Here is a 12,619-nt window from a genome sequence, read left to right as displayed (position 1 = left end):
TTTTATTTTTTGTAAAATTATTTTGGCCAACAAAAAAAGGAGCAAAAAAATATTTTTTTCCATTTTTTTTTTTAAAATTTTTTTTTTTTTTTTTTTTTTTTTTTGCAATTGAATTAAACTTTTCTTTGCTCTTATACCACGGAATAAAAGTAAACATTTTTCTTCCTTTTTACCCTTTTTTATTTCTTTGCCACTTTTTTTCTTTTGTAACCTTATTTTTTTTTTATTATTATTTTTTGCTATTTGACTTTAATTTTTAATGTGTCATTTTTGCTCTGTTGTATAAAAAATGCTGTATGAATGAATTTTGATGTAATATTATGTTTATGATTTAGGTTTAGTTGAACTTTATAAACAAAGATTTGTCCAACCTATTACAAAAACTACTGGTTTGATAATTTAGTTTGTTCAACTTTATTTTTTTTTCTCTGTTGTAGAAAGAGAAAGTATACATTGGAAAGCTGAACATGATCCTGGTTCAGGTAAGTTTAATCATTTTCTAAGAGTTCATGTTTATTAAATCCTCAAGTTTTGGATTTATGTCATTATTTTGATTCATGTCACTTAAAACTTTATTTTTTGACCAATGTTGGTGCCATTATATAATGAATGTTTTTATGTTTGGGATGATCGATGTTATTCAGTGTATTCTGTTCATAACCTATTAAAAATATTATTTTAGATTGATTGGAGGAACATACAACCTTATTTAATGAAAACAAAAAGTAAACTATAGTAACCATTTCAGTATTAAGGTAGTTTTACAGTTATGATGACCATAGAAAACATTTATTTTTCTTCTGTGACTGATTTTGATGCGTTTGATAAAATGGGTCCACAGATCCTGAAGCAGGAGTGGCCCAAACACTGGCCCACGTTTATCAGTGACATTGTAGGCGCCAGCCGCACCAGCGAGAGCCTCTGTCAGAACAACATGGTCATCCTGAAGCTGCTCAGCGAGGAAGTCTTTGACTTTTCCAGCGGACAGATGACCCAGGTCAAGGCAAAGCACCTGAAAGACAGGTGAGAGTCGGACGTGTTGCTGCTGCTGTTTGGTGGAATGAATGAATGAATGAATGAATGAATGAATGAATGAAGTCGCTGTCATCTGCAGCGCAGGGTAGAGAACCCAAAATTTTTTTTTCCAACCTTCTGGTTTATTTTGTTGGTTTTATGGATGCTGATGTTCTTTAACGTCTCCTTTTTCCTTTCAGCATGTGCAATGAATTCTCCCAGATTTTCCAGCTTTGCCAGTTTGTCATGGTATGATATTCACTTTATCTCCTTAATTTATGGTCCCTCAAAAACCAGTTTGGTTTCCACATGTCTTTGTCCTTGTTTGCCCTTTAGGAAAACTCCCAGAATGCCCCTTTGGTCCACGCTACCCTGGAGACGCTCCTGCGTTTCCTCAACTGGATCCCGTTGGGATACATCTTTGAAACCAAACTAATCAGCACGTTGGTGTATAAGGTGGGGATTACATGAAGAGTGCCTAATAGATTTACTCAAGTAAGAGTAAAAAGTATTTGGTAAATGTTTACTGAAGTACTGAGTCACCTATCAAACTATGAACCATTAATATTTAAAAATTACTTCATCAGATGAACCAAAATATAAAGTTAAGTGGAAATTTCAGTATTTTAAGGACAGAAATGACAATAATTCATATAAGTAACAAAATCAGCCAAAAGAAATTGTTTCCAAATCAGTTTCTATCGATAATAAACTGATTAAACTTGAACAAAAACTGCAGGTGTGTCTGTGTCTGGTGAATTTTGGTTAAAATATGTTTATTTTTCATTCAGTGGGTAGAAAATCCAGAAATTTTACTCAAGTGAGAGCAGAAAAACTTCATAGTAAAATTACTCAAGTAAAAATTATGGCGTAGTTTCAATAAAGGAAAAAGTGCAGTGTAGTAGAAACGCATGCCGGTAATTGTCATTCAATGTGGGAATAATTAAATATGAGAGGCAGGAAACCTTAAGATCGTCTTGTGTCGTCTAACTGCTGCTTTTCTATCCAGTTACATCCAATGGACATGATAATTTATTTTCTTCAGCTTTTACCTTTGTCTGTCTACAATACTACAAAAATTAAATTTCTTTTCAACAAAGTGACTGAGTAAATACAACTAGTTACTACCCGATTCTTATTTTGAGTAATCCAGTTAGTTTGTTGAACGTCTGAAATCTCCCTGCAGTTCCTGAACGTTCCCATGTTCCGAAACGTGACGCTAAAGTGCCTGACGGAGATCGCCGGCGTGAGCGTGAGCCAGTACGAGGAGCAGTTTGTTACCCTCTTCACTCTGACCATGTGTCAGCTCAAACAGGTGGGTCGAACCCAAACGGATCGTTTATTTTCCTGCCGTCTGAGAGCCGGATTTTTACCGAGAAACGTCTGTTAAGATGCTGCCGCTGAACACCAACATCCGGCTGGCCTACGCCAACGGGAAAGACGACGAGCAGAACTTCATCCAGAACCTCAGCCTGTTTCTGTGCACGTTCCTCAAAGAGCACGGGCAGCTCATCGAGAAGCGGCTCAACCTCAGAGAGACACTAATGGAGGTGGGAGGAAGTTCTCAGGCTTTATTTTTCAGGAAAAAAAGTAAAATTAAAGATGTAACATCTGTGTGACAACTCGCCGTTCTCGTTCAGGCGCTCCACTACATGCTCCTGGTGTCGGAGGTCGAAGAGACCGAGATCTTTAAAATTTGTTTGGAGTATTGGAACCACCTGGCTGCTGAACTTTACAGAGAAAGTCCGTTCTCCACGTCTACGTCCCCTCTGCTCTCCGGCAACCAGCACTTTGACGTGCCACCTCGCAGACAACTCTATCTCCCCGTTCTCTCCAAGGTACCGCCTACTGCAGCAAAATCTCACGTCTTTTGTTTCTCCTTTTGGGTTGAAAGTGGCTAAGATTAAATATTATAAATGTGCACAATAAGTACAAAGACATACTTTCTCACAATGGGTTTTAAAATGTCCATTTGCAGATTTTGCGTCTGATTCTTGTCATAAAATCACTCGAGTTGTTTGTTGTGTCAAATAAATTATCAAAAGCTCAAAAATAGGAGCAGATTAGTGTCCATGACGACAGTATGGGCTCTGAATGCATGATGCAACTGCTGTGGGATCACTGCAACGTGCGAAAGTTGGAGAGTTTTGAGATGTTGACAGCGATGCTTTTGCATGCTTATTGTTTTATTAATGAATCGTGACGTAGCGCAGATGACACGGACGAGGCTGAGCTGCTTTAACCTTTTGAATCCTGCAGCGTCTCAACTCACAGACACGCTAGAATCATTTGGCACCGCTGTAAGACACGTTGCTGCCAAAAAGAGACCCTACTTACACTGGTACTCATAAATCAGCAGCTTCTAAAGTAGAGTAAATATTCCCCCCCTCTGGTAATGCCTTAAAGTAAATTTATACATCTGAAGTGTGCATGTCCTGACAGATGATTTTTATATCCCGCGGCAGGTGCGTCTCCTGATGGTGAGTCGGATGGCCAAGCCGGAGGAGGTGCTGGTGGTGGAGAACGACCAGGGGGAGGTGGTCCGGGAGTTCATGAAGGACACGGATTCCATCAACCTCTACAAGAACATGAGGGAAACCCTCGGTATGAGCTGGTAACTGGGGCATCTGGAGTTCATTCTCTGCAGGGATCCTTATCGACAGGTTTATTACTGCTCTGTCTTCAGGTTCTGCTAATTTAATCAGATTATTATCATATGGCATGAGTAAATCTGGGCTTAAACATTGACCCAGGAGGTTATTACACCACAGTTTGATTGGAGACCGAAGTTTCAACATTCGTTAGATTTTTCAGATGGTGCAGTTCGCTTTCACACTGCACTGTATCAAACAAACCACTCCGCTTGAAAAACCTGTTCCCTTCCTCGCCCGCGGGGGGCGCTCCACCAAGAACCACTTAAGAAGACAATGAGCGCAACTTCCTTTTTCACAAAATGTAAACAAAAATGGATTAGTATGAGATTTTACAGTCTTTGGTAAAAGACCATAAGAAGTTTCTCCCGCTAATGCTAGACTCATACATTTGTTTTGGTGGTATTTTACCCAGAATACCTTGCGCTGTAGTACATTTCCTGGTTTTGGGGTGGTCGCTGGTCCGCTTGGCATTCACATATGCATTCGAACCAGAGTTCACTTCAACCGAACTGAACTGTTTGAAAATCCTTCAACCGAACTGAACTGTTTGAAAATCCTGTTCCCCTCCTCGCCCGTGGGGGCGCTGCACCAAGAACTACTGCTACAAAAACTTATGAAGAAGACCTTCACTAAATGTGAACAAATTTTAATGGTTGCCTTATTTCTCTTGTGTCTTTGGTTAAAAAAAAACAAAAACAAAAAACGTTTCTCCAGCTAGCGCTACTCTTGTTTTGGTTGTATTTACCCAGAATTCCCTGCTTTATTGTCCATTTCCTGCTTTTGGAGCAGTCTCTGGTCTGCTTAGCGTTCACATATGCATTCACACCGCTCCAGACTTCAGTTTAAGGTTTTTAGGTGGTTTGCTTTCACGCTGCACTGCGTCAAACAAACCGACCTGTTGCCCTCCTCGCCTGCGGGGGGCGCTGCACCCAGAACCGTTCAAGAAAATAACAGGAAAACCTCTGAGTAATTTGTGTCATATTTTCAAAGCTCTGGGTGATTTAACTGTTGGGTCGACGCTTTACTCCGTCTGACCTCGTGTCGCTTCCCCCTCCTGCAGTTTACCTGACTCACTTGGATTACGCGGACACAGAGCGCATCATGACAGAGAAGCTTCACAACCAGGTGAATGGGTCCGAATGGTCCTGGAAGAACCTCAACACGTTGTGCTGGGCCATCGGGTCCATCAGCGGCGCCATGCACGAGGAGGACGAGAAGCGATTCCTCGTTACTGTCATTAAGGTAAAATATACGAATCATTTTCTTACTAAAGTAAGTCAGGGGTGTCCAAACTTTTTGCAATAAAATAAAAATAATTTGTTCCTAACAATTTTGGCTAAAGAGGAATTATATTTCTCATTTAAATTTATAAGTTGTTACATTTTAGGCAATAAAACGTTTTTTTTTTTTTAATTATCATTGTTATCTAATAAAGGAACTGAATTATTAGTTTATTTGGACCTTAAATTATTTTAATCTTGTATATTAAAAAAAGTTTAAACAAAAAGTTTTCAAAATTTGCCAAATGTTTTAGTCCGATTATAATTATTAGTTGCATCTTAAAGGATCTGTTGTGTTTCTTGCTTCTTTTTCCAGGATCTGTTGGGTCTGTGTGAGCAGAAGAGAGGAAAAGACAACAAGGCCATCATCGCCTCCAACATCATGTACATCGTCGGCCAGTATCCCCGTTTCCTCAGAGCTCACTGGAAGTTCCTTAAAACCGTCGTCAACAAGCTGTTTGAGTTCATGCACGGTAAAAATGACGAATAAAAGCCTTTTTGTAGCTAGGAAGACTCATTTTTCACATTTTTAAATATATTCTTCCGTCTTCTTGTTGCTCAGAGACCCATGATGGCGTCCAGGACATGGCGTGCGACACCTTCATCAAGATAGCGCAGAAGTGCCGACGCCACTTCATCCAGGTCCAGGTGGGCGAGGTGATGCCGTTCATCGACGAGATCCTGAACAACATCAACACCATCATCTGCGACCTCCAGCCGCAGCAGGTCAGCGCCAGGCGATTATCAATCATGATTAACTGATTATTGAATTGTTTATTTAGTGATCAAATAATAGTTAAAAGGAGGAAACTCAAAAAACACAATTTTGCTGAAAGAGCAGCAGGTTCAGATGAGTAATTAAGCCAAAAATGTAAATATTTTGCATCTAAGATGGAAGAAAAAAACCTTTAAATATTTTTATATATGTTCATAGTTTTAGCTTTTAGCTTAGACTTAAAAAAAAAATGCTAACGGGCACCATTTGATATCCACGTATTAATCTGTTAATCCAGAAAAATAGCCAGCAGATTAGCCAAAAACAAATCTTTCCAAATCAATTCCTTTCAATAAAAAACTCATGAAACTTTAACAGAAACTGCAGGTTTGAGTTTTTGGTTAAAACATGTTTGTTTTTCATTCAGTGGGTCAAAAATTTAGAAATTTTACTGAAGAGTAGCGCTACTTCATAATAAAATTAGTAAAAATACTTTAAAAACAAATTGTTTTCAAAAAAGTTAAATGTGGTTGAGTAAAAGAAACCAGTTGCTTCCCATCTCTGTTCATCGTTTAAAATAATTTTGCACGTGCTGTATTGAAATAAAAGTATCTTCTTTTCTAATTACTTTGGACTTGATTCAATAAATTTATACTCAATTATTAAAACGAGATTTAAGTCACTTTCTTTGAAAACACCTGCCAAGTTTCATGAATTGATTAAAAGCTGATTTTGGAGCAGCAAAGTCGACTTGTGAGTGAAAGCCTCCGGATCGAGGTGGTTCTGTTCGTTATAAAAACCTTTCATCGGATTAACGGCAGCGTTTCATGCATGTTTGTCCTGTTTTTGTTCAGGTTCACACGTTTTACGAGGCGGTGGGTTATATGATCGGAGCCCAGACGGACCAGGCGGTCCAGGAGCATTTGATAGAAAAGTACATGCTGCTGCCCAACCAGGTGTGGGACAGCATCATCCAGCAGGCCACTAAGGTTAGTCAACAACATTCCTCCTGTTTGAAAAACAAAAAAACGACGTACGGAGCGCTAACCGGCGCCGCCTCTCTGCAGAACGTCGACATCCTGAAGGACCCGGAGACGGTGAAGCAGCTGGGCAGCATCCTGAAGACCAACGTCCGGGCCTGCAAGGCCGTGGGTCACCCGTTCGTCATCCAGCTGGGCCGGATCTACCTGGACATGCTCAACGTCTACAAGTGCCTCAGCGAGAACATCTCTGCCGCCATTCAGACCAACGGTATGGGTATGCACTGGGTTCTCGTCACTGTTAGCGGCGCGCAGGACAGACGGAGTCTAAACCAGGGTGGACAAACTTCTTGAGTCAAAATACGACGAAGTATTAAAGCCTCGCTAAGAAAATAAATAAAATAAAATTACGAGAATAAAGTGATATAAATACAAAGCCCTCGCTCCGCACTTTGAGCCCCCTGGTCTAAACTCTGCTCACCTCTGTGAACGTAACAAATCTTCCTCTGAGTTTGACGCGATGTGTTCACCGTGTGCGACCCGTTGCTCTGCTGCAGGTGAGATGGTGACGAAGCAGCCGCTGATCCGGAGCATGAGGACGGTGAAACGAGAAACGCTGAAACTGATCTCCGGCTGGGTTAGCCGATCAAACGACCCGCAGATGGTGAGATGCCACGCCTCATTCAGTAATGAAACTATTTCTTTTTTTTTTTTTGGAGCGAATGTTTTAACCGACATAAAGCAGGGAGTTATTTTTGGAGTGGGAAGACAATACACATTTTACGTTTTTGTTTTATGTTTTGTTTTTTTAAATGACCAATAAAAGCCAGAAGTTCTTGGTGCACTCATGTAAAATCCATGTGATCTCATGAAAAGAAAAAGAAAAAATTGCAGTTTCCACTTTTTAGGGACGACGACTGATTTTGTTTTTAATCTACATTCAGCAACAAGAACAGTACTTGGGTCAATCTATAAAAACAGTTGCTATGTTCAGCAAAGTTTAAATGTAGTTTGGGTGCCTCCAGTTTTGCTTTTGGATATTTCTGGTCCTACTTACTTAAGTATTTATTAAAACATAAATACTTTGTTTTAGACCTTCGAACAGTTTCCATGTTTTCAATTTTAATTTGTTCTAATAAAACTTAAATGTTTCCTTCTTTACCAATCACTGGCTTTTGATTGACCGGACAAAAATCAGTCGTAGGGCCACAATTGGCCCATGCGCCACAGTTTTAGCACCCCTACTGTTTTCCCACTGGTGTTACTGAAAGGTCCGGCGCGTTTCTTCTGTTTCTTCTCCGTCCAGGTTGGAGAAAACTTCGTGCCGCCCCTCCTGGACGCCGTCCTCATCGACTATCAGCGCAACGTCCCGGCGGCCCGAGAGCCCGAGGTTCTCAGCACAATGGCAACCATCGTCAACAAGCTGGGAGGCCACATCACCAGCGAGATCCCGCAGATCTTTGACGCCGTGTTTGAGTGCACGCTAAACATGATCAACAAGGTGGGAAAAACCACCAACAAACCCACATTACGTGTCCAAAATGTAAAGTTTACAATAATTACTTTGTTTGTTCTAATGGAGCAGAACTTTGAGGAGTATCCAGAACACAGAACCCACTTCTTCTACTTGCTGCAAGCAGTCAACTCTCACTGCTTCCCAGCATTCCTCGCCATCCCCCCCGCCCAGTTTAAACTGGTGCTGGACTCCATCATCTGGGCCTTCAAACACACCATGAGGAACGTGGCCGACACCGGTAGGAAGCCTCAAACAAACTTTTCAAACTCCGCTAAAATCAGGAAGTCGGCATCACTTAAAAGCCTTAAATTTATGTTTCTAAAATGAAGGCCTCAAATTGTCTTAAGTTCATTTTTAAAAATGTAAGTTGGCCTTAAATATGTTAAAGTGTTTTTCTTCCTTGTGAGTTTTCTGTCAAAGCAAAAGTTTTGAGTCGTTCATTCATTAACGTCTTCATTGCGTATGGTTGAAGCTACCGCTAATTAGCTGCTGTTATACCCTTGCTAACTACTAGCTAGCTTTTCTGTGTGTATCATGGGCTAAGTGCAAATTTCTTGCTGGTTGCTTGGCATTTTGTGGAAAAAGACAAAATCTTAAAAGGTATTTTTGATCTGCAAATATCTTAGTAAACTTGAAATAAAACACAAGAAACATTTTAGTAAAATATAGAGGCTAATAATAATTCCTTATTGCTGATTAAAACATACTTGTTTCACTGGCAGATTTAACTTATCACAAGACATTTTAGAAGTTAATTTATCTGCCAGTAAAAAAAGCACTTTTTCATCAATATTAAGAAATTATTTACTTAAAACTAGCATTTATTTCTTGCTGGAAAGTTGCATTTAAGTTAGCTTTGTCTTATTCCAATGGTCCTTACATATTTGGACTAGAAAATAGACCAAAAATACTTGATGATATTTTGTTTCTGCTGTGTAAGAGACGTATGCAGTGACAATAAACAAAGATGCTGCCAAAAGCCACAAACCAGAAATGTCAAAGTTTTTATCTCTTAGCTTCCCAGAAAATGGCCGCCGTCGTTGCTACAGCTAACAATAATCTAAAAGCAGCATTTGGTGCAACAGAAACTCTGTTGTTACTCTAAAGACAATCGAAAGCCGCAAATACAGCGATAACGACAAATTAGGAAAAAGATTAAAAGGAACCGTAATTAAAGTAAGAATGTAACCAGATCTAAAGTTTCATAATTTCCATTCATAATGATCTTAAAAAGTCTTAAATTTGAGTTGGTGAAACCCTGAAGATTTATCCTGACTGGTTACTAATCCCTGATTTCCACCTCCATCAAGTGGTTGGCTTAAAAACTAGTTGGGCGCCATTTTTGTTTTATTGGCAGCAACTCTGCAGAAACATGTTGGATCAAACGGCAGCCATGTTTACGATGAACTAAAGCCCAGCTGTAGATTTTTATTTTACGTCGGGAACTCTAGACGCGTTTGTTTTGCTCCAGGTCTGCAGATTCTCTACACGATGCTGCAGAACGTGGCGCAGGAGGAAGCCGCAGCGCAGAGCTTCTACCAGACGTACTTCTGCGACATCCTGCAGCACATTTTCTCCGTGGTCACTGACACGTCGCACACCGCCGGTGAGTTCACACAAATGAAACACACAAACTTTTAAAGCTACTGCATTGAAATTAGAGCTGAAACGGTCAGACCAATCATACTGAGAACTGTCACCTAAAAGAAGTTTAATTTTAAATAAATACAGGTTTATTTTATCGAGGTTTTAAAATAAAACAAATATCTTGAAAAAAATTTATGCATTTTTGTTTTAACTGATGGTGACAATTGTGGAAAAAGGTGTAACAAAAGCAGATAGTTATGAAGGGCGAATTGTAAGGCTCAAACGATTAATCAGGATTATTTGATTATTGGAATAATGGTCAATAACTGTTAACTAGAGAATACAGACTCAAAAAAACTCTCAGAGAAGTAATTAAGACAAAATTGTAAAAAAAACATTTTGTATTTAAAAAGTAAAAATTTCTTTGTAAATACGGCAATTTTTTACTTCTTCTGGCTCAAATTCTGTAAATAAAAATAAAATTAAGCACATTTTGCTGTTAGTAATGCAAAAAATTAATCAATTAATCTATGAATGATCAAGGAATGCTTGTTAAAATTTAGATAGGCAGTTTCAGGGTTTCCCCCAGAAAACTTTCTAAGCCCGGTGGTCGGGGTGCCGAGGCGGCCCACCGTGTTTAGTATTAAAAGATGTTAAGTTGACAGGAAATGTAAAAGTATTACTGGGTAATTATATGTTACGGGAAAAGATCTCCAGTGAAATGCTATTATAAACCTATCCTTAAGGATAAATCTGCTCTGCTAGTGAAATGGTAAGAGCAAAAGAGATGCTTGCAGCCTGACTTTAAAAAAGGAAAAGATTTTATTTATTTATTTTTCCCTAGAAACATAAACAAGCAACACTTAGCCTGGCGGCGGGGCTAGTAAAGCATGGCGGGCTGCCAGGCTTATAATACACTGGGGGAAACCCTGCAGCTTACAGTTTACACTCAGTGTAGGTCATCTTCTTCTACTAGTTTGAACAGGCAGACTGTTGATTAATGTGATCACTGCTGCCACCTAGTGACCGGAGGTTTGATTTGTGGTTAAAGATGAATAAAAACGATAACGGCATCTTCCTGTTCCTCACAGGTCTGACGATGCACGCGTCCATCCTGGCTTATATGTTCAACCTGGTGGAGGAAGGGAAGATCACGGTGGCTCTGAACCCCGGCAGTCCCACCAACAACCAGGTGTTCATCCAGGAGTACGTGGCCAACCTGCTGAAGACGGCGTTCCCCCACCTACAGGAGTGAGTCCAAGCGCCACAAACCGTCTGATTTCAGGCGAGCGTTCGCTCACGTTCATGGATGTTTGTGCTTCCGTCCGTCACAGCGCTCAGGTGAAGGTGTTTGTGACGGGGCTGTTCAGTTTAAACCAGGACATTCCTGCGTTCAAGGAGCACCTGAGGGACTTCCTGGTGCAGATAAAGGTGAGGTTTGCTCGTTTTTATGAATCGATGTTGGTCTGCTCCTGCTGCTGTTCTTTCTCCCAAAGGTTTATCAGAGACGGCATAGCTTCCTGCCTAGCTGTTGTTTCCACAAATAACTCGGCTCACATGGTCGGGTTTCTCTTTGACGCCTATAGAACGGCCTCAGCTTGTTTGTTGTTGGAGTAAATCAGTTTCTCTGATCGACACAAGGAAATCAAACATGTCCTCTCTGTTAGAAAGGTGCTTCAAATCCTTGAAAATGCTTAAATTTCATTAGGTTAATAATGTTTATTAAATTCCAAAACGCTGAATAATAAAAATCAGTCTTAAATTATACAAAGTTTAAAATTAGCAAAAGAAACGCAATAAAATCTTGGCATGAAAGCTTGAAAAATAAGTTTTAAAATATTCCTGTGTAAAGTTTTATAACAAAGTACAATCATTTATTATTATTATTTATAGTTGAAACCAGCAGACCTGTTGCAATAAGTATCACTTTTCTTTTTTTCTACCAAAACCTGGATGATGAGACTTCAGTCTGGTGCTAGATTAGTGGCTGATTAGCTACTCAAACACTTCGGTGGTTAATTAGCTAGCGCTGCTATTAGCTAATCTAACATTGGGTTGGTTGATTAGCTAATTTAAACACCTGCTCTACTGATGATCTGTCAGGGTTGGGTTTTTGGCCCCCTTTTTTTTTTTTTTTAGTTTTTAGCTGAACCGAAACCCACTGAATTCCACAGCACATCTACATGTCAAGGTTGTCATAGTCAAGTTAGCATATCTGAATGACTTCCCTTGCTACCTTTTTCTTCTTAATTAAAACTTTTTCCTGACATTGTAACCAAGTTGTGGTAGTGTTGAAAATTAGTAGCATAGCACTGCGTCCCTTCTTTTATATATCAGGCGTACATTTAAGATTTAGCGTGCTATATTAAATCGCTAACCACTGCTAGTGATTGTCAGTGAGCAGCTTTTTGCCGTCATACGTGTATGACATCACACTGCTAGGCATCCATAGTGGATTTGGGACGTAGGGAAGACTGCCTATCTCCTTGTGTTTCACTTTGACTTCCTGGCTAAGCTAACGGCAGTGTAGCTAAGCTAACCACCCTGTAGCTATGCTAACCGCCATGTTTTCTGCAGGAGTTTGCAGGCGAGGACACCTCGGACCTGTTCCTGGAGGAGAGGGAAGCGTCGCTCCGTCAGGCCCAGGAGGAGAAACACAAGATCCAGATGTCGGTACCGGGCATCCTGAACCCCCACGAGATCCCGGAGGAGATGTGTGACTGAGCTGCAGTTCCGGCAAAACTTGTACAGTATCCAAACAACAAAAACAACAAACCCCCGATCACAACAAAACCTAAGAGAGGCACTGGGTGGCGTACGGTGGGAGTTAGCCCCCCCCCCCCCCCCCCCCCCCCCCCCCCGCGGTCCCCCCC

General features: G+C 40.3%; 1 protein-coding gene across 4 annotated transcripts in view; it reads left to right on the top strand.

Annotated features, from left to right (window-relative positions):
- The window catches only part of xpo1b (exportin 1 (CRM1 homolog, yeast) b), a 27,855-nt gene extending 15,274 nt beyond the window's left edge, over positions 1–12,581 (top strand). For 3 of the 4 annotated variants that reach the window (XM_015039947.1, XM_015039949.1, XM_015039950.1), the window contains 20 exons: positions 438–482; positions 842–1,023; positions 1,215–1,263; positions 1,351–1,470; positions 2,201–2,329; positions 2,406–2,564; positions 2,655–2,852; positions 3,480–3,618; positions 4,729–4,910; positions 5,265–5,421; positions 5,511–5,674; positions 6,518–6,652; positions 6,731–6,920; positions 7,201–7,307; positions 7,950–8,144; positions 8,229–8,397; positions 9,631–9,765; positions 10,838–10,997; positions 11,081–11,177; positions 12,324–12,581. In XM_015039947.1, the coding sequence (XP_014895433.1) occupies positions 438–482; positions 842–1,023; positions 1,215–1,263; positions 1,351–1,470; positions 2,201–2,329; positions 2,406–2,564; positions 2,655–2,852; positions 3,480–3,618; positions 4,729–4,910; positions 5,265–5,421; positions 5,511–5,674; positions 6,518–6,652; positions 6,731–6,920; positions 7,201–7,307; positions 7,950–8,144; positions 8,229–8,397; positions 9,631–9,765; positions 10,838–10,997; positions 11,081–11,177; positions 12,324–12,470 (2,859 nt within the window). In that variant the 3' untranslated portion in view covers positions 12,471–12,581. The remainder of the gene's footprint in view (positions 1–437; positions 483–841; positions 1,024–1,214; positions 1,264–1,350; positions 1,471–2,200; positions 2,330–2,405; positions 2,565–2,654; positions 2,853–3,479; positions 3,619–4,728; positions 4,911–5,264; positions 5,422–5,510; positions 5,675–6,517; positions 6,653–6,730; positions 6,921–7,200; positions 7,308–7,949; positions 8,145–8,228; positions 8,398–9,630; positions 9,766–10,837; positions 10,998–11,080; positions 11,178–12,323) is intronic. The other variant, XM_015039948.1, reaches the window with a different exon arrangement.
- The last annotated feature ends 38 nt before the right edge of the window (positions 12,582–12,619 follow it).

Source organism: Poecilia latipinna, unplaced genomic scaffold, assembly GCF_001443285.1.
Source record: "Poecilia latipinna isolate Pla-1442-1.1 unplaced genomic scaffold, P_latipinna-1.0 Scaffold490, whole genome shotgun sequence".
NCBI lineage: Eukaryota > Metazoa > Chordata > Actinopteri > Cyprinodontiformes > Poeciliidae > Poecilia > Poecilia latipinna.
The sequence above is the reverse complement of the archived record's forward strand: the minus strand, read 5'-3'. Positions and strand labels throughout refer to the sequence as shown.